The sequence below is a fragment of the Falco peregrinus genome, chromosome 10 (assembly GCF_023634155.1).
Source record: "Falco peregrinus isolate bFalPer1 chromosome 10, bFalPer1.pri, whole genome shotgun sequence".
NCBI lineage: Eukaryota > Metazoa > Chordata > Aves > Falconiformes > Falconidae > Falco > Falco peregrinus.
Genome location: NC_073730.1, coordinates 25,589,129 through 25,611,680, shown reverse-complemented (window position 1 = coordinate 25,611,680; position 22,552 = coordinate 25,589,129). Strand labels below are relative to the sequence as shown.

Sequence of the window (22,552 nt, the reverse complement as noted above, 5' to 3'; positions counted from 1 at the left end):
AGTGCGGCTGCTTTCCGGTGCGCCGAGCTGCCAGCCGCCCTGCGGCGAGCCCTTCTCCCGGCCCCCGTGTGCAGCGTGCCCTGCGCCGGCCTCCGGGCACTGGCCCCGAACACAGCGTGCCCGCCGGGACCGGGGAGAGGCGGCCGGGCTGTGCCGCTGCCGCGGGGGCTGCTCCTGAGGGGACCGCCGCGTCCCCCGGCCGGGCACCGAGCCCCGGCGGCTGTCACAGGCCTGTGCCTGGGTGCAGGCCCTGACCGAGCCGCGAGCGCTGTGGGTGGCTCACGCCGCGGGACACCGGCTGGGAAAGGCCGGGGCCGGAGCGACGCTTTAGCATGACCGGGCTCTGTTGTGTCGGTTTATTTTGAAGCCGCCGGCAGCCGCCGCCATTCTTTCCCCCAGGCCCGGCGATGGCGGCGCCCCGCGCTGCCATGGCAACCCGCCGCACTGCGCCTGCGCGCCCCCGCCCTCCCGCTGACCGTTTATGACGCTGCTGGTAGTTTTAAATCCCCTGCGCGCGCGCTGGCAGTTGGTTCCCCCCGGGTCCGCTTTGATTGGTCAAGCGAGCCGTTTCCCACCGCGCGTCGATTGGGTCGCAACAGGGAGTGGGGGCGGGAGCTGAGGCGGTTGTGCCTTTTGATTGGCTGGCGCGGTTGGCGGCGGGGAACGAAGGGTCGGTTGTGCGCTGAGGCAGGCGCCGAAGTGGGGCGGGACGGGCCCTGCCGCGGCGGGAGGCCTGGCGGTTGCTGGTGCCTCCCCGCAGGCAGTGCGGCGGCAGTTGGGCCTTGGGGAGGGGGTGTCACTGGCTGCTCCCCGCCTCCCTCAGGAGACGCTGGCAGCCCCCTTCGGGTGCCCGGCGGAAGGAGGGGCGGTTGCGGCCAGGCCCTGGGCTCAGCCCCGCGCCGGCGCCCCTTGGCAGGGCGGAGAGGAGGGGTCAGAGCTGCGGTCGCCCTGCATGGACCCCGGCCCGGATCTGAGGTACCCGCTCGGCGCCGGGGAAGCGGCTCTGGGAGGGTCCGCCGTGCCCTTCCTTGCGGGATGAGGGGGTGGGCATCGCTCCCCGCCCGTCGGGGCACACGCCAGGCCCGGTGCTGCGCTGCGGCTCTGGTTATAAAGAACCGTGGGTGTGGGGGTGTGTTTCTGACCCGTGCTTGCCAAAACTTAGTGAAAATAGTGAGGCTTGAAAAAAGTTTCCCCTTTTTACAAGCCTAGATTTGGGACTTATGTTTTTGGGCATTGGCCTTTTAATGACAACTGGTTACCTGTTGCTGAAAACATGAGAGCTGCCTAGAGTACTGCCTTAAAAATGAAGTTCTGTCCTGGGAACTTAAGGAAATGCAAAGAAAGAAGCTTGGCAAAGTTTGACGCTTCAAATAACTACAAAGGAAGTTCTTGTTTATTTGTTAATAACTGCTGAGATATTTGCTGAATGATACAGACTGTCAAATGTTTTGTATTTTACTTAAACGTGGTTTAGTCAGCTCTTAAAAAATGTAACACTGCTTGTGTAAATAAGTTGGTTTGATTACATACTAATTTCTTAAGGCCTCTTTGAAGTCTAATTGCAAGTTTTGCACTATATTATTTTAGTTAAGCCAAGGCTTTGTTTTTGAAGTCTTCAAAGCCTAAGTGGATTGAATGCTGGCTTTAAAAAGTGACTTAAACAGGGCTTTTGGGAGCTGATCTAATGTTTGCTAAACCAAGATTTTCTGAGTGCCATGGGAGTTTCTAATGACTGATGACCTTTTCCTTTCCTACAGTATATCCAGAATGCTTTTTCTTGAGCTTTATCTGCAAACTTGTATTTTAGCCTACACATTTTCCAAGACTACATAAAGGAACTGACAGGTGGCAAATGAAAATTTTGTGTTGACTTTGTAGTTCATATCCTTGACATCTTCAAAGGACAAAGTTGCTACTTTGTTGGCCTGGACTTGAAGCAAAAAAAGTACCAATGGTTTATAGATCCTATTTGTTGTTTTTCTTACAGCGTCACCCCTTCGTTGCTTCTTACAAAGTATGTTTGGAGGTACTAAACTAATCCATTTTTCTTTTTTATCTGTGTGATCTTCTTCCCAGATTTGCTCCCGAAAGGATGGTCCCTTTCAGTTTCCCTTTGACTAAGTGTGCACTTTGGGACCCAGTCCCTATGGGTAATGTCATTGGCTCACATATTACCTATTACAGGTATGAATAACCTTTTTTAAGTAGCTAAAGGTTAAAATAAATTAAGAATTATATGATATGAAGCCACATTTTATATTTTGAGTCTAGTGTATGACAAGGCACAAAGGAAAAAGAAACGGCTCGTGTGTTTCTTTTATCGGGATTTTCATCAGAAAGATCTGAGTTTCCCTTTCTGTGGTGTAACACAGTGAACTGGGTTGTGAAGGTGCCTCAGTCAAAAGTAACTTAGAATTTCTTTCCATTTCCTTCGCATATGGAAACATGTAAAATTAACTGCGTATTTGTAGTTTTCTTTAACATGTTTTTCCTGGTCTTTAAGTATTTACAGAGAAAAACTGTTTTCACTAAACTGGATATGGATAGTGTGCTTTAACTAAAATTTAAAACTAAGTATTTTGGTTGCTTCAGGAATCTGGATTAAAATGCAAAAAGTTCTGTTCATTTTTTTTTGGTTTAGAATGAGTTTAGAGGCAAATCTGAAGCACTTGTGAATTTCTAGGGTAAGGTATTCCAAATCTGATTTGTAAAACAAATGGAGGGTAAAAATAGATCCGTATTACTTAAATGGGTAACTTTTGTGTCAATATTACAAAAATCTTACTGTAGTTATTTGAGCAAGTGTATGCATATATGTGCATATAAGGGTGGACAGCCCTTACGGGTTAGAGAGGCCTCTACTTGTACTTGCCATATAATGTTCTTTGAGTTAATGTTAAAACTTGGAGGTTTTAATAGAGTTTAAAATAAATTACTTTTATTTTTATGGAGGCATGTAGTTAATCTTGAGCAGGTAGGGTATGTGCCATCATCACAGTATTCACATACACCAGTAGCTTTGCTTTCAAATTTGACCTCTTTCTAAGTCAAAATCCGATAAGCTATCTCAATCTAAAATAATGTTAATGTATTTACTGCCCTAGATTCCAAACTTGCTTTTTTTGACTAAATGGTGATTTTATAATTGCCTCATCTTTCTGCATACTTGCATTCCTGTGTCACTGAGCCCAGTCTGCTGCTACTTTAAGCATCCACACTGAATATCGTGCTAAAATGAGAGAATACTACATCAAAATTAGTTAGACTTTTTGGCCTATTCTACTCTGTAAACTTAGGAGGCTTTTTAAGAGTTTCTGTGATTTGGTCTTAGTGTTTCTAACTTCTTCCTCCTGCTATTAAAATAATTCCCTTGTGTTCATCTCTAGTTCTTGTGACAACGTTGTGCTTCAGATGAAGAAGCTTTTCTCCCTCCTTACTTAATCTCCATAGAAAAGAGCTCTTCTCTCTCCTTGCTATTTATTCTCTATAAGAAAAAAATGTTTCTCCTCAGGTGTTCGTTTGCTGGGCTAGTCAAGCCAAAATATTCTTGTTGAGATGATCACACGGAGCATTCTGTGGAGCTGCTTCAGTTAAAATATGGCTTTCTTGAATATGAATAGTTGGGGTGATGCACAGACCAGGAGCTAAACTTCCATTGGCATTTTATATGATGTTGTTAATTCTTACCTTTTTATTCTTTAGGGCTTTGGGCTATTTCTGTATATTTTCTTTTTAAAGGACAAAAAAACCTCTGGACACTATTACAATATAACAAATACTTTTTTGAAAAGCATTAAAAATAATTTAGGTCCTAAAATTGCTTGTCTCTTTTTAGAAACCCAAAGTTATCTATGATGGAGAAAACCTTGCGACTTGCCTATCGCCATGCTAAGCAGAATGAGAAGAAATTATTTTCCTGTTTTTTGCTTGGGACTCTTGTGGTAGATGAAGGTAACTTTAAACATCAGATAGACAATATTGGTTGGTTGGTTAAGCTGTTATCAAGGAGCCTGAGTTGTTGCTTGTGGACTCTAACTTTATTTATTTTAAAGATGGGGAAGGCGTAACACTAACAATAGACCGCTTTGATCCTGGTCGAGAAGTTGCTGGTGGATCGGGCAAAATTCCAACTGCATCTGTCCCTGGAGACTTTTTGATTCCATGTACAATTAATGCCTGGGGACCTTCTTCAGATAACATTATAGTTCACAGTGCTGAAGATATCAGCATGGCGTTCAAGGTAGGCAGCTCTTGGCAACTTCTGGGCCTCTTAAGCAGTAAACTGTCTTCTATGCAGGAGACTGGACCATGCACAGGGCTTGATTTCCAACAACCATAAATTTCAAACACAGCAAAGTTGTGGCTGAAGCTAGACTAGTTGATTGTGTGAAATGAGCTGCTCGTGTGTCATTGAAAAGTGTATCGGAAACAATATCAGTTAGTCTTCACAGGTGTTTAGGCATCACACAGTCTTTAATCTTGAACTAAAATCTTGCTGTCTGACCAAAGTTTTTTGGTTGGTCTGCCCACCAAAACCAGCAAGACAACAGGGATTGCAGCAAACTTGCTTAAACAAGAAAAAACATTTTTTTCTTTCAAATCTATCATGAGTAAGTTGCAGTATTTGCATAGCTGTTGATCAAGTATCACTAGGCAAGTGACTTGCAAGAAAGCATGTAAAGTCTATGTAGGTTAGTAGTTACAGCTGAAACATGTGCCTGTCGCTTCTGTGCTCTGCTGTAGACATACAACCTGGTAAAAACACCTTCCATTCCTGTAAATGTTTGCCTGTAGTTGTTTTTTTTGTGTATTTTATAATATGAATGACGTTTGCTTCGCATCCTCATGATGGTACATCCAGATGTTAAAATATAAATTTATTGAATGCAAGTAAGAAAACTTGACAGATCACCTTGAGCCTTCTAGTTGCCTGTTATTTTATTAATTTTTATACAATTTGAGTAACCCAGGTGTTTTAATACATTCTAAATCAATACTAAGATATGCATAGCTTAATTTCGTGTGTATTCTACATTATTCATTGTATTCAGTATAGCCATGAGCTTTGACGACCTGGGTTAATAGCTTTTTACACAGTGCCTACGGCAATAGTAGCTATAATGGAATTATTTGAGTTCCTAGTGTAATACAACTTGAATCATGGTAGCCATATGAAGACAATTTAGCGTATTTAACTTCTTTCTCTTTTCCCTACTTCTAGGGCGTGCAGCACAGCCTGTGCAGTAAAGAATCACTGGATCTTTCTAAACTGCTCACTGTTAGAGCTCACATTGTTTTCACAGAAAACCTGGATAATCTACATTTTACTTTTCACTGGGCTTCTATTACCACAGCAAATATCTTGGAATACACCCCTGTGAAGTCTGTCCCAATTATTCCCACAGCCCTAGCAAGAAATTTGAACAGTCCTATGAATATTGCACAGGTTCAAGGAACTTATAAATGTGGGTGAGTAAAGGGTGATGCTAAAACTATCAAAGTACCTCGTGGTTTGTTGCATTTCCTAAAGCAAGTTGGTAGGCAAGATCTCAGCTAGTGCTTTGCTTTTCAGTAAAATAACTGGCATAAAAATAACATAACTTCTTGTATTTGGAGTAAGTTAAAACATTATAAACAAGAAATGTGGGTGGGGCAAAAAACTAGTTCAGTAGTTCTTGCTTTTGACTTCAGTAGAAGGATCTTCCTACTGGGGCAGGGGACACACCTCTAATTAATGTAATAAATATAAACAGCATCCAACTTTTTAAATCGTATCAGTGCTTGCCCTAGAATGAAAATCAGATTAATATGAACCAAAGCTTTTTCTGTTAATCATGCTTATAAGATGGTATTAGGGAATCGTCATTCTGATTGATAACTCATTTAGTGAACTATGGATGGATCAGGGGAATAATTTGAAGCAACTGAATATCATTTTGTTTGGAGAGAGACTTTATGAATGCTTCTCACAAATTACTCTTCAACTTTAACATGCGTTGCACTTCTGGATTTGTTGTGAATACCATAGTACTAAGTAAATTTTGTCCTTGATTATTCTTGGATATGAATGGAATTGAAAAGCTGAGGAGTTGCTGTAAGAGTAGAGGAAAAACGTTTTTGAATTTTTTTTCTGACCTTTTTTACTTAACAGTGTTTTCTGAACTTGTATTTGTGTCTCCAGGATTTTTTCTGAAAGACTGCTGTGCAAAAAACTAATAAAATGCCACCCTCTGCTTTCTTTCAGCTACCTTACTATGGACCAGACACGAAAATTGCTTTTGCTGCTTGAGTCTGATCCTAAGGCTTATGCTCTGCCATTAGTTGGAGTGTAAGTGTTTGGCTCAGTTTGTACGGATTAATACACTTAGTGATTTATGATGTATTTGAGGGATTACGTGGTGGAAGTTTGGTAACAGAACTGTCTCTAATAGGACATTTCTTTTCACTTCTAGTTGGCTGAGTGGGGTTACCCATATCTGTAGTCCTCAAGTCTGGGCCTGTTGCTTGCGATATTTATTCAGTTCTTCAATTCAAGAAAGGTAAGTCACTTTTATCTGTAACATATAGAAGCTATTGGCTGACTAAAAATGTATTCCACAGAAATGCATGGCAACATGGGCTCTGTTCAAACATATTTGAGGGATTTCAGTGATTTGTATGTTATACAGGAGGTAAGGCTGTCTGTTTTAAATGTTCTTTCTGGTTTTGACTTGTGTCTTGCAATTTTTCTATGACTGAAGTGTTAGAAAGCTGGGCTGGTATCTCAAAGACAGAAGAGGGTAAACATTATCATTAAGGTCGCTGTATTTTAGCTTAAATAAGAAGCAGGAAATAGCAGTTTAAACAGTGGTGGGGTTTTGGTTTTGAACTTTTCTTATGGGTGCTTTCTTTGACATAAGCTTTCTCCGTGGTTGTATCTGACCAACATATTGAAGCATATTGATTTGAAGCTAATACTGTCGTCTTATGACTTCCTGCTAAATATTCTGGGTTTATAATTTTTGCATTCTGATTTTTTTCTTTTTATTGTGATGTTAGTAAGTAATCATTCCTCATTCTCTAAATCTTTTCACTTTTTTAACATTTGCCAAGTTGTATTTATATGGAAGCTGGAAGGGAGTTCAGGTGTTTATAATTTAAAACCGCTCTTCAGGTAAATGAAACTTCAAAATATGCTGTATGCATAAGAATTTCTTCTGCTTGGCCACACTTGCTTTTAAATTATTAAATAAAACCCCATTTGGTGAACAAATGGGTCTGTAATTACAGAATAGACTTTTTTTCCCTTAACAATTTGAATATGCCCAAGATAAGAGCCCAATTAGATTATTAGATAGGCAAGTTAGATGCTTGACTCTCATTAACTTTCCCTGACTCCATCTTGGAAGTGTATTAGGCAGATTTGATGAACCATGCAAACAGAATTAACCTCCACAGACTAACTGCTTGATCTGTGCATCAGACGTTTTAAACTCTTAAGTTGTAAGTATAATTTTGAAGTTACGTGTGAATACATTTTTCAAGCATCTTGTTTCTACTGCTTTCTCTATCACATCTATTATTTAAACAAAAAACAAACACACACACCCCCCAAACAAGCACATTACAAGTGCTATAAAAAGAAAAATTGTTTTGAAATAGTACTGCCTCTTCCTGGAAATGTACATTATTTTCGTTATCCTTGATCTTTTGTGCTAAATGTTAACTGTTGTTACTCACTGTTCTCAACCTATGGAAAAAAAAAAGTTATAATTTTTTTTTAAAAAAAAAAAATCTTTTTGCTCATGAGCATTTCTTGTTTATGCTCGTGAGCATGGAATGTTTAGGGGTAACTGAAGCAATAAGTGTCTCTATAATACATCTTCAATTGAATGGAAAAAAATCACAGTATCATTTTTACAGATGTTTTCTTCTATGCTTTGATTGATGTCTTCCAGGAATTCATTTAAAGTACTAAGTGATCTAGAAAGTAGACAAATTATTCCCTTTGCTCTACTTTGATTTGATTCTTGCATGTGGCATCAGTCATAAGTTTGTCTGCTCTATCTATAGCACAGTACACTCAAAATCCAGTGATTCACCAGTTTGCTAAGCTGTGGGATAGCCTGCTCAGTATGTTGAGAAACTAGGACCTTCTTCCTATTTCTTGTTTGTTGGTTCTTTTTTTAAGATGTGGGGTTTTTTTCTATTTTAGGGTTTTTTCAGAAGCTGGGAGTTTTCTTATTGTGCTTTATTCATTGACACACAAGGAACCTGAGTTTTATCAGTGCATTCCATGTAGTGGACAGACTGAACTGGGGTTTCGGATCTTAACTTGCAGTGAAACAGTACACCTCTTCAAAGTAAGTGGCTTGGTTTCCTACTGCATCATGGTACTTTAAAATTTGACTATTAGTGTAAGTACTTCAATCAAAACAAATTATAGTGACTCCTTCTTTAAGGAGTTTGAAAATGATGTAGCTCTAGAAAGCTACCTTTTTACAGTGATTACTGAAAATTCCGTTTGGCTCTCAAATTGAGATGTGACCTCCAAAGTCAGCAACTGGGCCCTTTTCTGCTAGCACTAAGAATTTGCCTTTTAAAATGTAAAAGTGCTGTGTTGGACTTGATTTAGTGCTCTTTCTTACCAGTGACCTTTTAACTTTATGAGCAGAGATTCTAATTTCCTGTAGTGTTTGTTAATCTGGTATGCTGTGTGCATGCTGGACACATCTAACAGCTGGGATGGGTGGTGCACCTTGGTGCTTTCTGGAGAGCGAAACCAGGTGTTTGTGCTTTGCTTGAGCTTGAATGCAAAAGCGAATTCAGTGGTTAACTGATCTGCAGATCTCTCGCTGCACCATAGTAAGAAAGCAGGAACAATTTTATCTTTTGTACAAAGTAACTATTTGAAAGAATTTGATGATAGAATGCCTGGGAGATAACTAAGGAGGTTTGAGGAAATCCTAGGAAATCTGGGTTCCTTACATGTACAAGCCTAGGAAAACCGAACCTGAAGTTGAGCATTTATCAAGCAATTAACAATTCCTGTGCTCTGGCAGAGAAGCAGCTAGTGTAATGTGTCCTGTGCTGTTTACTCCGTTCTCTTTCCAATTACATTTCCCTGTTCAGGGGTGCCTTCCGCCTTTTGCCTAGGTACAGCTTAGCTTTCTGAAGATTACGCCTCTTGACAGGGGCTCACTTCTCTTGTCTCCAAGACTTGCCCAGCTGTGGTGTGAAACAGTATAAAAACAGTTGCTGTTTCCGATAGTGGTGGAGGCTTGTGGAAGAGTATCTAAGCAGTTACAGCAAGGAAGCATCTGCTCATGGCTATAAATAGGCCAGCTACTTTACAGAGTAGCAGGGGGAACAGTGTTAAACAGGAAGGGAAGTTACATACCTCCTTGTAGTGGTGAAAGATTTGAGAGTTGAAAGTAGAGGACAAGAAACAAATCATCAGATATAACCATCCTTAAAACACATGTCCTTGGGAGTAGTGCCTCGGTGATTAAAAGTTGAAAGTTTCATGCTTCACAAATGCAGAAAATTCCATTCCAGAATGTTGAACCTTCAGACAAGAGCTCTATCCAGTTTGAGTTGAGTGCAGAAAACCAAAATGCAGAAACTGAGTTCTTCAGCAGAATTTGCAAGAAACTACCTATCGGAAGGTAAATCTTTCAGATGTCATTTATATGCAAAAATTAAATATTTATTGGATGAGGGTTTTTTGATCTCTACTGTGCCAGGTGTCAGTTCTTGCATTAAAACCTTTGTTTCTGCTTTTGTTTATTTCTAGAGTTAATAGTCTTCAAGTAAGACAACCAAGCTGACCATATTCTAAGAGAAAGTTCTCGTAGTTCTACTCTTGATACTGGTGGTTGTAATTTATGCAGTGGGTGTTTCTAAAAAGGCTTCCTTACTGATGGAGCTTAGTTCACTGTATTAAGCTTTCTTTGAGATCTGTCCTTTGAAGCAAATCTCTAATTGAAATCTAATTAAGTTGCTAAAAATTCCTTTTTCCTTCTAACTTTTCAGAACTGTGAGACCTAAATAGGTTGAAACTTAATGATTTTTAAGAACCTTATTCACCAAATTTTTATCAATGACTATAATGGCCTTTATTTTCCTTCAAATGATATTACGATCTTTACTGTAGCACTCCCTGTCTTTCTAATATAAATCAGTGCTTTGCTGTTAGAATGTCACTTACAAGGTGTGTATGTCTGGGGGTGTGGGGAGGGTTAGTATCTCTGCCTAAAAGCAGCATTCGTATTTTCACTCTTTGATTTTAGAACCATATGCTGTGTGAGCTTCCTAGCTAACAAGGGAGGAGATGTATAGCAACTGCTACTTGACAAAATTATGCTGGTACTACACTGTAGATGGCACAGTGAAAAGCATGAAGATCCATGTTACTGCTGCCAAATCTGACGAGCAATCATTTTTAGTTTGATTTCTGTTGGTTTTAGTTCTCCCCTAGGCTGTTCACCCAGCAAGTTGTCAGCCAGCGATCATGACTCTGGTGTAGAAGATGAGGATTTATCCCCCAGACCAATTCCAAGTCCTCACCCAGTGAGTCAACAGGTAACTAAGTAAATAATTGTTTTGGGCATCTCAGATGTGACACTTAGAGCAGCAAAAATCGTTGTAAGGGGACTGGAGAGCATAAAGTTTCTGTCTCAAAGTGCTAGCAGGGGAAAACAGAACTGAAGAAATGGACCAAGAGTCATAACTCCTGCTCTGGTTAACCTGCCTTTTTTCCAGGGTTATAGACATAAGGATTATAGACACTTCAAATCCTGTATATGCTAGCATTTGGGAACAGAGATAGTGGTTCTCCTTGGGGAATCTTACTGCCATTAAATGGAAGAGCCACGGTGTTGTGAGGCAAAGACAGAGGCACCAAACTTTCTTATGTATTTCTGGGTAAATCAAATAAAGATCTGCTGGTCTGTCCTTTTATACTGAGGCATATACAAATATAATGAAATAGTAGCCCTCATACAGCATAGATCTAGAAGGATGTGACAGTTGTGGATTATAAAATAGGTTCTGTTGCACATTATCTAAAGGGTCAGGAATAAACAGAGGGAACACACAGTCTACTTCCTGAAGGGGAAAGATCCATACTCTGAAATGTGCACCAGGATGACATGGAGCATTCATTTGATAGACATGGCTATTATGCTGTATGAAAGCAATTTTGTCTTCTAGGAGTGATCCCAGCGATCTTGCTGCTTTTTCTATATCCGGATTCTCCAATTTTTAGGAAAGTATTCAATGTGTAGTTGGTTTGGCATTAGTAATGGTCATATATTGATTTTAAATTAAAACATTTTCTTTGAAATTCTGCATGTGAAGAGCTGGAAGACAGTATTTTAAAATTATCTTAAACTTGCCTGTGTAATTGTTCCTTCAGATTACCAGGATCTTTCCTTCAGTTCCTGAACTGTCACTTGTTTTGGACGGGAGTTTCATAGAATCAGGACAAACCTCTAAGCCTATGGGGACTTCAAATGTTAAAAGTTTACCCTCGACGCTACATCAGCCTATTAAAAAGAAGTGGTGCTCAGGATCTACCTGTCACCCCACTCAGCACTCTGAACACAAGCACAACTTTTCTGCTAATATGGGAGACCCCTCTTTGAGGCAAATACCAAGCCATTTAAACCAGAAACTTCTGACTTCAAGGCCTTCCAAAGGAAAGCAAACTCTACTACAGCAACAGATGCACTGTAAGAAAGCTTGCCCGCAATCAAGAAAAAGTTCTGGATCTTCTTCTCCATCAACCCCTTGTAGTGGACCTTCCCCGGATACATCTGTGCATCACCCCAGAAAGCCATCAGAAGGACTTGTATTAAAGCCTGATGGAATCGCACAGCAGGGAGAGCCTCCAATTAGAAGAACGTCAATAACCAGTTCCAAGCAGCTTCCTGCTGTTACACAGCCAGTCCTTTACAACTCTGCTTTTTCACCACAGAGCTGCAGAAGACCACCGGAACTGCAGGTGCCAGTTCAAGTGCCACCTTGCTGTCCAGCCAGCGCATGCAGCTGTCAGTTTCCTGCTTCTGTCCAATATAATCTGATAAACTCCTGGCAAGGAATTGGTAAAATAAGCCCCAAACATGGAGTGGAAATTCAATCAGAGATGGCTCAACAGAATCCATGTGCAGTGCTCCATCAAAATATCATTTGCCCAAATATTTGCTGCAATCCAGGATATACCACAAGCAGCCCTATGAGATATCATGGGGAAATGGGAAGCTGTTCTCTTGACAATAGCTTATCACCTGGAATAAGACTGCCTTCAAGTGCAAGCCCCTCTAGTCCGCAGTTTTGTGCAGCCCACTCACCGTGCCTCCACATGCCTGCTTCTAAAGCAGGATCAGATAATGGAATGATGGGATTATCTCCAGATGCATACCGGGTTCTTACAGAACAAGATAGACAACTCAAATTACTTCAGGCTCAGGTTTGTGGAAATGGCAGCTTTCTTCTCTGCCCTCTTAGTGATTATGCTTTGATAGTTCCCCTGCCAAAGGAATTAAATTAGCTGTTGTTTATCCTGGTTGGAACAAGAGAGCCTATCATGCCAGCTGCAGTTTGGGGATGGAGGGGAATCCTGATTAGTTCTGCTAATTGGTGTCCCTTAAATTAAAACTATTTGATTCTTGCCTAATTAAATTTTGCATTCATTTTTAATGTATTTCCATAACATGAAGATTTCCCTTTTAGCAGACTGTTTTAGAATGCAAACTTATACACCTTCTATATAAATGTTTTCATATGTATGTGTGTGTATATATATGCGTGTCTATGTCAAAGAAAAAAAAATTAATTGCTTCATAGGCTATATATTTTGGAATTATTGTAAGCATACAGGTGAAGGTGAAGCACAGGACATTGTTGTGTGTTGCTTTGTCCACCTTCAAGCCTGCAGCTTCCTGAGCTATTGAGGCTGTTGCTTTGAAAACTTCAGTTGTCTGTCTGCGGCACGCTAGCAGGATTCATCAGGTGTTTGTTGCTGCACTGGAAAATTGGGCTTTGGTGATCTCGCTAAATTTTGTTTTGATACCAAGTTTCTCCAAAGTACTGACCTCTTGAGTTACACTGCTGGCCTGGTGTTTTGCAGCGTATGATTTGGGGCTGGAGAGCCAGAGTTTACATTTTGCTGCTGGTGATGAGTAATAGGAATGGGATAGTTGCTCATAGTACAAATTTTTCCTGCTTAAGCTAGAAAATTATAACTAAAATATGCTCTAGCTATAGTTCCTGTATGTAAAATCAAGCTCTCAAAGCATGGGTTGTGCATAAGAGAGGGAAACCTCTCTTTATTGCATAAATACAGCATTCACCGTTGCAGCCTTTCTCCACGGAGCTGTGAACTACTCGGTGAACAGGGTGGGTGCAAACACTGAAGATTGCCTGGGCAACCTTAATTTTATCATTTAAGTGCTTAGTTTTGCAATTTAATATAAACTTGTTTTAGCATGGTGTAGGGACAGTTGGCATATAAATGCTTGGCTGGTAAGTCGGTAATAGGCTTTGTATCTGAATGAAAGGGACAGAGAACACTTCCAACAAATGCAGTGCAAATAGGCTTTACTCAGGTTGTCTTGGTGTAGTTCTGCCAGCGTGCTCCTCTTCTTTTCTGGCTCTGCCAACATCAAAATTGATGTTCTGATTTATGCTGCATGCACTGCTGAGAACTGGAAGGTTATCAGATTTCTGTGGCAACGCAGCCTGGATTTGAGTCCAGATCTTAGAGGAGCCCAATTTAGTAATTCACTTTTGCCTATTGTACTTTTATATTTTATTGTACAAATTACAACATTCTGATAACCGTTAACAGATCCAACGCTTGTTGGAAGCACAGGCTCGTCAGGCTTGTTCCTCTGAACCCGCTGCTGCCGTTAGCCGTGCTCTACAGCCTGAGAAGCAAGGGGACCTTGTTTCTATGGAAACACAGTCCTTGCCAGGTTCACACGTGAGGAAAAGTGTGAGCGTTGCTGTGAGCACAGGTAATGTTTTATTCTTTAAAAAATAGAATGGCGTCACTTTTTCTGCATGGTTTCCGTGATTTGTTTGGGCACGGAGGGAATGTTTTGCAGAAATGCTGAATATATGCAAGCATGCACCTGGATACAAAAACCAGTTAAGTTCTCTAGTTGTTACTTGCAAGTTTAGGCTGGAGCTACTTTTGTCTGTGGGCTGCAATGGCAGTGATTGCCATCACTAGAATTGTTTTTACAAAAGCTTTGGAAGGTCTTCTAGTTCAAATTGTGCTTTCCTGAAAGAAAAAAATACACTACTTTTTTCTTTTTTTTTTTTTTTTAATTAATACTTTTCAAAACAGTGTAATAGCTTCTGTCCCATCTGGTATTCTATTAAATATATTATTGATGTTTTTCATAAGCCCTGCATTTACATGCATGGAGAAGAGCCTGTGTTTGCTTGATTTCTAGCAAGTTACGCAGCTGTGTCTGTAAAGTTACATATTGATGTATTGGTTCCTGTTAAATCCATGGAAATATTGTGGTTAGTCTGGAGGAAATTTTCAAACTGGCTCAAGGTCAATGCATTAAAATGCTTTAATACAACCATTTACTTTCATCAAGTATGCTTTGGAAGAAAGTAGGACTTGAACAATGTTTTGGCAACTCTTAGCTGAAAAAAAACTGAGTGTGAGGAAACTATTCCTCTAGCTTTACAAAGCCAAGGGGTCTCAGAAGATAGTAATGACTTTCATGAAACAGGTAAATCTCTAATTCACTTCTAGGTGCTAGCCTATTTTGGAATACAGCCTCAGAAAAACAAGATGACTCCATACCACAAGGAAAAAAAGAGGATGAAGAGATTTCCAAGGAAGACATAAGCATTTCAATTAATGCTGAGCAAGATACAAGTAGTACAAGTATTGCTTCTTCCTTAAAGGTGGTTGACATGCCCAGCTTTGTAGACAGTATTCATCTTGTGGAAGAGGGAACTAATCAGAACACTCTCCAGTAAGTAATAAGAAATGTCTTGTGTTCACATAATAAGCTAAACTGCCTTTCATAAGTTACTACTGGCACAATTATTTTTTTCAGGAATTATAAATAGTCACCTGACTTCAGTTGTTGTGTTCTTTCCCTTCTTTGTTTTTTTAATTATGCTTTGAATTGTACAGCTCACCAGATGACAATTGCCTTTTAGAGTATGCATTTATCAGTCATGCACGTTTAGCTAGCCTACCTATCAGCAGGAGCTGATGGCAAAAGCCTTTAACTTGGAAAGCATGTACGGTGCTGGCAGCACTCCCTTTCTTACCTTAAATCCTGAGGGGGAAAGGGGACGCTGCTGTAGTCAGTTGTTTTCCTACAGTGGCTTTTACCTGTCAGCATTCAGAACCCTTTCAATTCTGAGAGGCTTAGGATGAAGGGTTTATGATTATGTGACTGTTCCTTGAATTTCACTACATTTTACACCTAATTACTTTGTGTGTAGTGAATACAGGTACTAACTTCACTGCTGTTAATATAATTATTTTTAAGAACAGATTCTTTATAGTGCAATGACTAATCTCAAACTAATTTGGGAAGCAACTCTAAAAATATTTTTAATTATCTATATGGATGTTGTTTTTACACAGGCAATAGCTCAACAATTTAACACTTTTAACGACCTAATATTCTCTTCAGTATAAAAAGCAGAAGGAGGCAGAATACCCTTCCAGTTAAATTAGGTTTTGAAAATAATCATGTTGGGAAAGATGATGGTAATTAAGCTATAACTTAAATATTCATAGTCCTTGACTGAAGTATTATCTGCAAACGTATACTGCTACTGTAAATGTTACTGATTCAAATCAGTGTTTTGAACATTGTACTTTAGAGACATGCCATCTTAAGGTTCTCTCCAACTTGGATTCATAAACCTTTAAAATAGCTGTATAAGTACCTTATAGTGAGAATGTAGAGCATCACCCAGATTTCTTTGAGGAGGAGGGGAACATTTTTAGGAATGATGAATAATTGCTAGTGTAACAGTAACTGATAACCTACATTGGCTATCTAGTATGTGACGTGATTTAAATCTTATCGCTTTCAACACAGGCAATTGATCAGTTGAGTTCTGAAATTCCCTTATCTTACACTTGTCTCCTGAGGAGGAGCAGGAAGGGAGAGGAGGGTTGCTTAGGGATCTTTTGGGGATGATAGTACTACTGATATGTCTGGTCTCAAAAGGTTTATGCGATGCACACACCAGCTGGTTGAAGGGGATGCAGAGCATCACGTTGTAACTCATTCTAAAATATTTACCCTTTTTATCTGGAAACTTCAAGATAGATTATGGTTCCTCTTTCACATCTGCTATTGAGAAATATTTCAACTAAGTGTTTGTTCTGAGTTCATATACTCAGTGTGCATTGCATATGTGCGTACTTGTAACAGTGTCTTTGAGAAGTTTTTAAACTACCACAGAAGTCTTGCTATCCGTTACCTTGGTAAAAATGGCTTTTTGAATAACTTGTGTTTCAGAACATGTGGAAGATACTTATTCCTGAAGGCTTTTAAGTGTCCATAAGTGTCCACAAAAACAGAAGACCAACTCCAAATTTTGATTAACTTCATCTGATTTAAGCTTAAGTCACAGAGAATTACTGAATTTTGACTAGTGCAGAGAAGCCATGGCCATTTCCACATCATCATTTCAAAAAATACTTTGAAAAAAGTAGTTTCACGCTGTGAGGTATATTTTGTCAGTCCTCAAATGACTTTTGAAAGGAAATGACTGCAGAAAGGAGCAAAGCCTCAAGCAGTAGACAATAACTGCTTGAGAAATGTTAGGATCTGTTTCCATTACTCGATTTTTGGCCTCTTCTGGTGTTCTTGAAAAGATGAAGTGCATGCAGTGATACTTGTGCTTCTCCTGTTTGAAGAAAATACCTAGCTATCTCGGTGTTCTCTTCCAGAAATGGAAACGTTTCCCAAGCGCTTGTTGGCAGCTCGTCCTTGGGAGGGAGCATTAGCATGTCTTTACAGACCGAGCCAACGGAGGGAGCCAGCAACCCAGCGGTGGTAACAAGTGAGCAAAACCCGGAGCCACCCACCTCCTTGCTGCCTCCGCATCCGTCAGAGGATCAGAAGCTTTACCAGGACTTACTGGTAATTCATGTAAATTGGATATTCTGCACCAAATGCAACAGTCAAAACGGTACACTGCTGAAGTCATTTGGTATTGGCACGAATGAAAATTGCGTGCAGTTTTCGAGTTCCTGTGTTAAGCTCTACAGAAAAGCTCTAAGTTTGTGGCTCCTCATTTGTTTTTTTTAAAGTTTAAGTGGTTATTCTGTACTTCACTCTTCCAAGCATACATGAAGTACTGTCAAATAATAATTCTTTAGTTCAAAGATAATGTCAGTTGATAAATTCCCAAATTAGTGCCCTTTAAAATAGCACAGCATTTTACCTTCAAGTCCCTTAAAGGGAAGATACTTTAATCTCAGTATGTGATGTGTTTAAATTCAGAACGGACTCTTACAGAAAGCTTGAAATGTAAGATATTCCAGCGTTTGACTACATGGCTGTGAGTTTACGTGATTGCATCTGAATGAATCTGATTTTGGCTGCTTTGTTAGAATGAGCTCTTGACCTATAGCTGAATTTTAATTTCATAAGAATAAACCAGGATTTCGGGTCTTGACAACACTTGCATGTCATGATGTCTTTGTCCATGTGGTCTCTCCCTGCCTTTTTTCTGTAGGGCCAAGTAAATCACTTCCTAAAGTCCTCAGAAGAGCAAGATCGCTTGCCTGTAAAATCAGGATTTGTTAATGGTGATAGTCCTAAGTATCAGGGTATTAATGATACAACAGAAATGGCTTCAGAGACAGACACGGGAGTGGTGGATAAAGAGAGTGTGATTAGTGCGACACTCAAACAACTGAAGAGTCTTGGAGTGACACTTGATTCACCAGGCAAAATGAAGAAAAATACCCACAAAGTGGAGAATGCCAGGTAAAATAGTGGCTGGTTTGAGTACTAATTTGCAGATTCAACCAAAAATGAAGATTGGCTCAATGATTAAAGAGGTGGGACTGTGTTCGCTGCCACTGGGCAGTGTTTGGCAGCTTGATCCACATTTCCTGCAAAGATGAAACGCTGGCTCATGCTATGGGTATTTCTTATATTACGGGTTCAAGAGCTCTGCTAGCAAAACTCAGATTATTTAAATATAATGCAAGTAGCTCTAGCTCTTGGAGCACCTGGTGATTCTTAAAGTATTTTGCATGCAGTAGCACACAGTTCCCTAGAATAATAACGAAGCTACTTGAGTAATTTCAGTCCTTTGGGCTATGTCAAAGTATTCCAAAGAAACAATGGACTTGGGTGGGTGAATGTTAAGCAGCTGTGTATTTTGTCACTGCTGCTTAACCCTTGTCTTGCACTTCACCAGTGTAAGTGAAATTATCATGGCTTTGATATATAATCAAAACTGGTTCTGTCCTGATTGCTAGTTATTGTGAGTGCTTTGACTTGAAACGGAAGGATAAGCAGACGTAATTTTTGAAGAAGGTGTTTGAGGCACAGGAATTTACTTACGTAGCTGCTTAGGCATAGGCTCACTGCCTGGTACAGCTTCACTTTTATTCTTATTGTCATCTTGATGCTAGTGTATAACTGTTAGAGAAGATTAATTAGGTATTTTTTTTGTTTATCTTCAGCTACGTATCAAAAGCTGTTTCCAGTCATACAGTTTCTAAGATCTCTTCTCTCCTCACCTGAATCTCATCAGGCAATTTTCTGGAATGTCTGGGCTACCTTCTTGGCTGGAGAGTCTGTCAGTGTTCTTTGAATGTCAATAATATGCTAATAAGTGAACCCATAAGACAAAACTGGAATTCTTGGGGTTTTTTTTCTTCAGACTTGGGGAGCAGGGTGAGATTCTTCCTTCTGCCATTTTCATGACTAATAAACAACAGAGAAAAGGTCTACAGCTCAGTAGGGAAGGAAACAACAGTGCAACTCTGTAGTGTAATTAGCGATTGTTCATCTGAGCCAGGAGTTTACTCCTCCCTAACTCCAGAATCTGTGCTTGGTGAAACAGGCAGACTCAGCCTTCGAGAGGAGGAGTTTATGTGTATGTACTAAATGCACTGGTTTGTGACCACTACCAGTGTACCAGAGCTTGTCCTTCCAGTCTTTAAACACCTAATATATGCAAGGAATTGGTATACCAAGCAACAGAATGAATGAACATTTCCCTTACTGAAGGATGCCTTCAAAAACTAGAACCTTGCAAGCTTCTGGAAGCAGACAGTACGTCAGAGTTTCTGTGAAACTCCTGGAATTGGCAAGCGTTGGGAAAGAGGAAATTATTTTTGGTCTCTCATTGGGCTTGTATCTTTTATCTAGATAGAAGTTCTGAGTTGGATGGCAGCATCTAGAGTCTTAGGATCAGAGACATATAACGTCACGTTCTCTAGTGAGACTAGACCAAGAGCTCAAACCTGCTTTAAAACCAAAACCAGCTCTGAAACCTACTAGGGGCCGGTTCTTTTTCATACAGGGTTGTGGTTAGTATTGAATCAGATTTGGGGGGGGGGGTGGGGGGTGTATCATGGGTTCTCTAACAGTGTGTAGATACTGTCGGTGTGAGTAGCTGGAGAGCTGCCTTTTAGTATGTGCAGAATGTATGATCTCAGAACGAAACAGCCTGGTTGAGCCTGTGGTGTTCAGAAAGAAGGAAAAATTGCTAGTGGGCAAAATTAAATTTTCAGATTGTATTGTGAAATGCATACCTTTCCTGTAATGCTAAACTAATTTTTTGATGCTTTATTTCAGCATCTTAGCATGCATAAATCCTGAAGCAGTGGTTCCTGGACTAAATTATATGTCATTTGCCAATGTCAGCATGTGTGGCTTAACTCCTAACGTTGTTGATTTGAGCATGGAGGCAAACGCTATAGCACTCAAGTATCTCAGTGAAAATCAGTTATCTCGACTTTCTCTCAGCCGCTCAGGCCAAAATCCTCCTGCAGACTTCTCTTTCCAAGATATCTTGCATGCAAATATGGACAAGAGCATGGTGGGTCTAAGCTTAATTTCACCAAACAATATGTCTTTTGCAACTAAGAAGTACATGAAGCGATATGGGTTGATACAGGGCAATGACAGTAGCGAAGATGAAGAACTACAGGTTCAAGATAGCAATTCTGACGTTGTCAAAAGCGAAAGTATGGTGGACAAAAACTGTACCCCTGTGTTGGATGGCTTCAACCACTGGACTGAACTATCCAAAAGAATTGATGGAAGACTTCCCATTCATCTAAAAAGTCACAGCAGAGAGCTGACTACTAAGGTTTCTCCACCAGAATTAAACAGCCCTATATTAAGAAATATTACAAGTGATTTTTTTCCTCCCAGAGCAGATCAAGCAGATAAAAACTCAGTTCAGATTTTGAAGGATTTAAAATCCAAAACCAAATTGTTACCTGGGAGGGTTGAATTCACTGAGCAACCTGGCAGGAGGGACAAAGGAGACATTCAGGCCTGCCCTAGAAATCTCCATACTCCAGCCCTTGAAACGTTAGACCAGTCGAACAGCATGAATTCTGTTGGCACCATTCTTGATGTGAAACAACTCAGGCAGTTGCCAAAGTTGTTCTGAACATCCCCTGAGAGGGCTGACAGCCGCTGTTCAAATCTGAGAGGGACCTCTCTGTAAAAGACTACAGGAAACCAAGGATTAAGCTATCTTTGAAGAGGTCGCTCTGTTGTAGCAATGTGAAACTTTCAGAACTGAGTTTTCAGCCCAGGTTGGGGGCAGCCGCCTCTAAATGTCTGGTTGCGTCAGTGCTGATCAGCATTGAAGTACGTGTGCACTTTTGTTTACAGTTAGGTGTGATTTTAAAGTATCTGAAAGGTGGATGAACTTGAGCCCAAGGTGTACTCTTAATATACTTTTAACGACAAAGGTTATTTAAATGTTCTTCTGTTGACTTTTTTGAAACGCTGACTTTTACATGTTGGTGCCAACTGTGAGCCATCAATACTGTGTGTGGCAGAGCAGGGGTAACAGAGCTAAAGCACTAATTTCTAGAAATTTGCTGAAATTACTGGATTACCGTGTGGGGGCTGTGTCTGGTGGGAAGGGAAGTATAACTGTGGCTTTATTTTGCATAAAATTATTTTGAATTCAGCCAAAATGGCACGTGTAACTGTATCATGAAATCTTGGAAGGAAATTGGAAAAACTAGCACTTTTGAAACTTTTGTGATGTTCTTAATTTTTTTTCTGAATGAATGTTTTGTATTTATTTAAGAAGTACATATTGCTCATAAAGGTCAGAGTTTCCATTAAAAAAAAAAAAAAAAAAATCTTCAGTTGTCTGTTGTAGCCTTTATTTAAAGCATATGCCACATTGTTTCAAATGGCTAACGGGGAAGTGTGAGGGTGTCACTTGCTACTGAACTCTTCAAGAATTCCAATACTGGGTGGTGGGGTAATAACGAATATTTTATTTCCTTTGTTCTGTATTAACATAAAAATATTCTTTCATTGAGCACTACAGTCTATTTATTTAGTGAAACTTTTTTTCCCTAACCCTGTGATAACTGAATTCTTCAACGTGTGGAATACTGTCATTTATTGTTTAACGATTCCATTTCTGCTAAGGTTTTGTTTTCTGATCAGATGTTAGGTGTAGTAGGTGGTTTTGTTTCCTGTGTGTTGTCAGTTCTGTAGTAACCCACTGGTGCTGGAAACCCCAGATATACCCAGTGCTGGCCAGGACAGTGCTGCTGCCTTCGGCGCGGACATCCGCAGACAGGGCTCAGCCAGCGTGACACCTCTGCCCTGACCTCCTGGTCTTGGAAATGAGACACCAGCGCTGGAAGTGACAGTTTATTCCCGTTCCCACTGCTCGTGACAGGAGGACAGTGTGGAATGACAGTTGAGCCATCTGTTTTCTCACTGGCCCATAGAGAGAGCATCAGCATGCTTTAACAGGAGTTTGAACAAACTTTGTTTCAGTGATGGCATTGTCTCAGCAGTTCAGCTGATGGCGCTGACCTTGTCTTTCCTGCTCCAGGAGTGTTAAACCAGAGATTAAAACGCCCCACGCTGAAGTCCCAAGCCTTTCCCGTTCAAAACCAAAGGACTCCGCTGTTATTTTGTGGTTTGTTTGAGTAGGCGCTAATTGCTAATTAATTTATTACAGAATTGGGGGTGAGATAAGCCATTTGGTATGTCATGGAACTAGTACAGAGAGAGGAAGGCAGCAGCTCCCTTTGAGCCGCGTCAGAATTTCTCTCATGCAGCCTCTTCCATCAACAAGAATATTTGCTTCCTTCCAGGAAAGGTGCTGCTTTGCTGTGCTGAAAAATAAAACCTTTCTCAGTCCCTGAATCTCCCCTGGATCAGGCACAAGCTTATTATCTGGCAGCACATTTTCTGCTGAATCAGTCAAAAAATAGTTAATGTTTTTGAACATTCCAGTGAGATGAATGAGGCAATTCATACCTCTGAGCTATTGTTGTAGGGGTTTGTTCTTTGTTTCCTATTGTAAAATGTCTGGAAACACAGGAAGA

General features: G+C 40.4%; 1 protein-coding gene across 1 annotated transcript; it reads left to right on the top strand.

Annotated features, from left to right (window-relative positions):
* The first annotated feature begins 126 nt into the window (after positions 1-126).
* STIL (STIL centriolar assembly protein) lies at positions 127-21,351 on the top strand. Its single transcript, XM_005238386.4, has 16 exons — positions 127-975; positions 2,077-2,184; positions 3,836-3,951; positions 4,053-4,240; positions 5,222-5,469; positions 6,245-6,328; positions 6,453-6,539; positions 8,195-8,342; positions 9,538-9,647; positions 10,449-10,563; positions 11,399-12,451; positions 13,832-14,000; positions 14,759-14,984; positions 16,934-17,126; positions 17,725-17,978; positions 19,806-21,351. Exons 1-16 carry the CDS (start codon positions 953-955, stop codon positions 20,629-20,631), a joined length of 3,948 nt encoding a protein of 1,315 aa, XP_005238443.3. The 5' UTR covers positions 127-952; the 3' UTR covers positions 20,632-21,351.
* Positions 21,352-22,552: the final 1,201 nt, after the last annotated feature.

Excerpts from the sequence above, each read along its gene's own strand:
- STIL (XM_005238386.4), top strand. The coding sequence starts at position 953 with ATGGACCCCGGCCCGGATCTGAG. Across the intron at positions 6,540-8,194 it reads AGTTCTTCAATTCAAGAAAG|GGTTTTTTCAGAAGCTGGGA; the intron begins GTAAGTCACTTT and ends TTTCTATTTTAG. Across the intron at positions 9,648-10,448 it reads AAGAAACTACCTATCGGAAG|TTCTCCCCTAGGCTGTTCAC; the intron begins GTAAATCTTTCA and ends TGTTGGTTTTAG.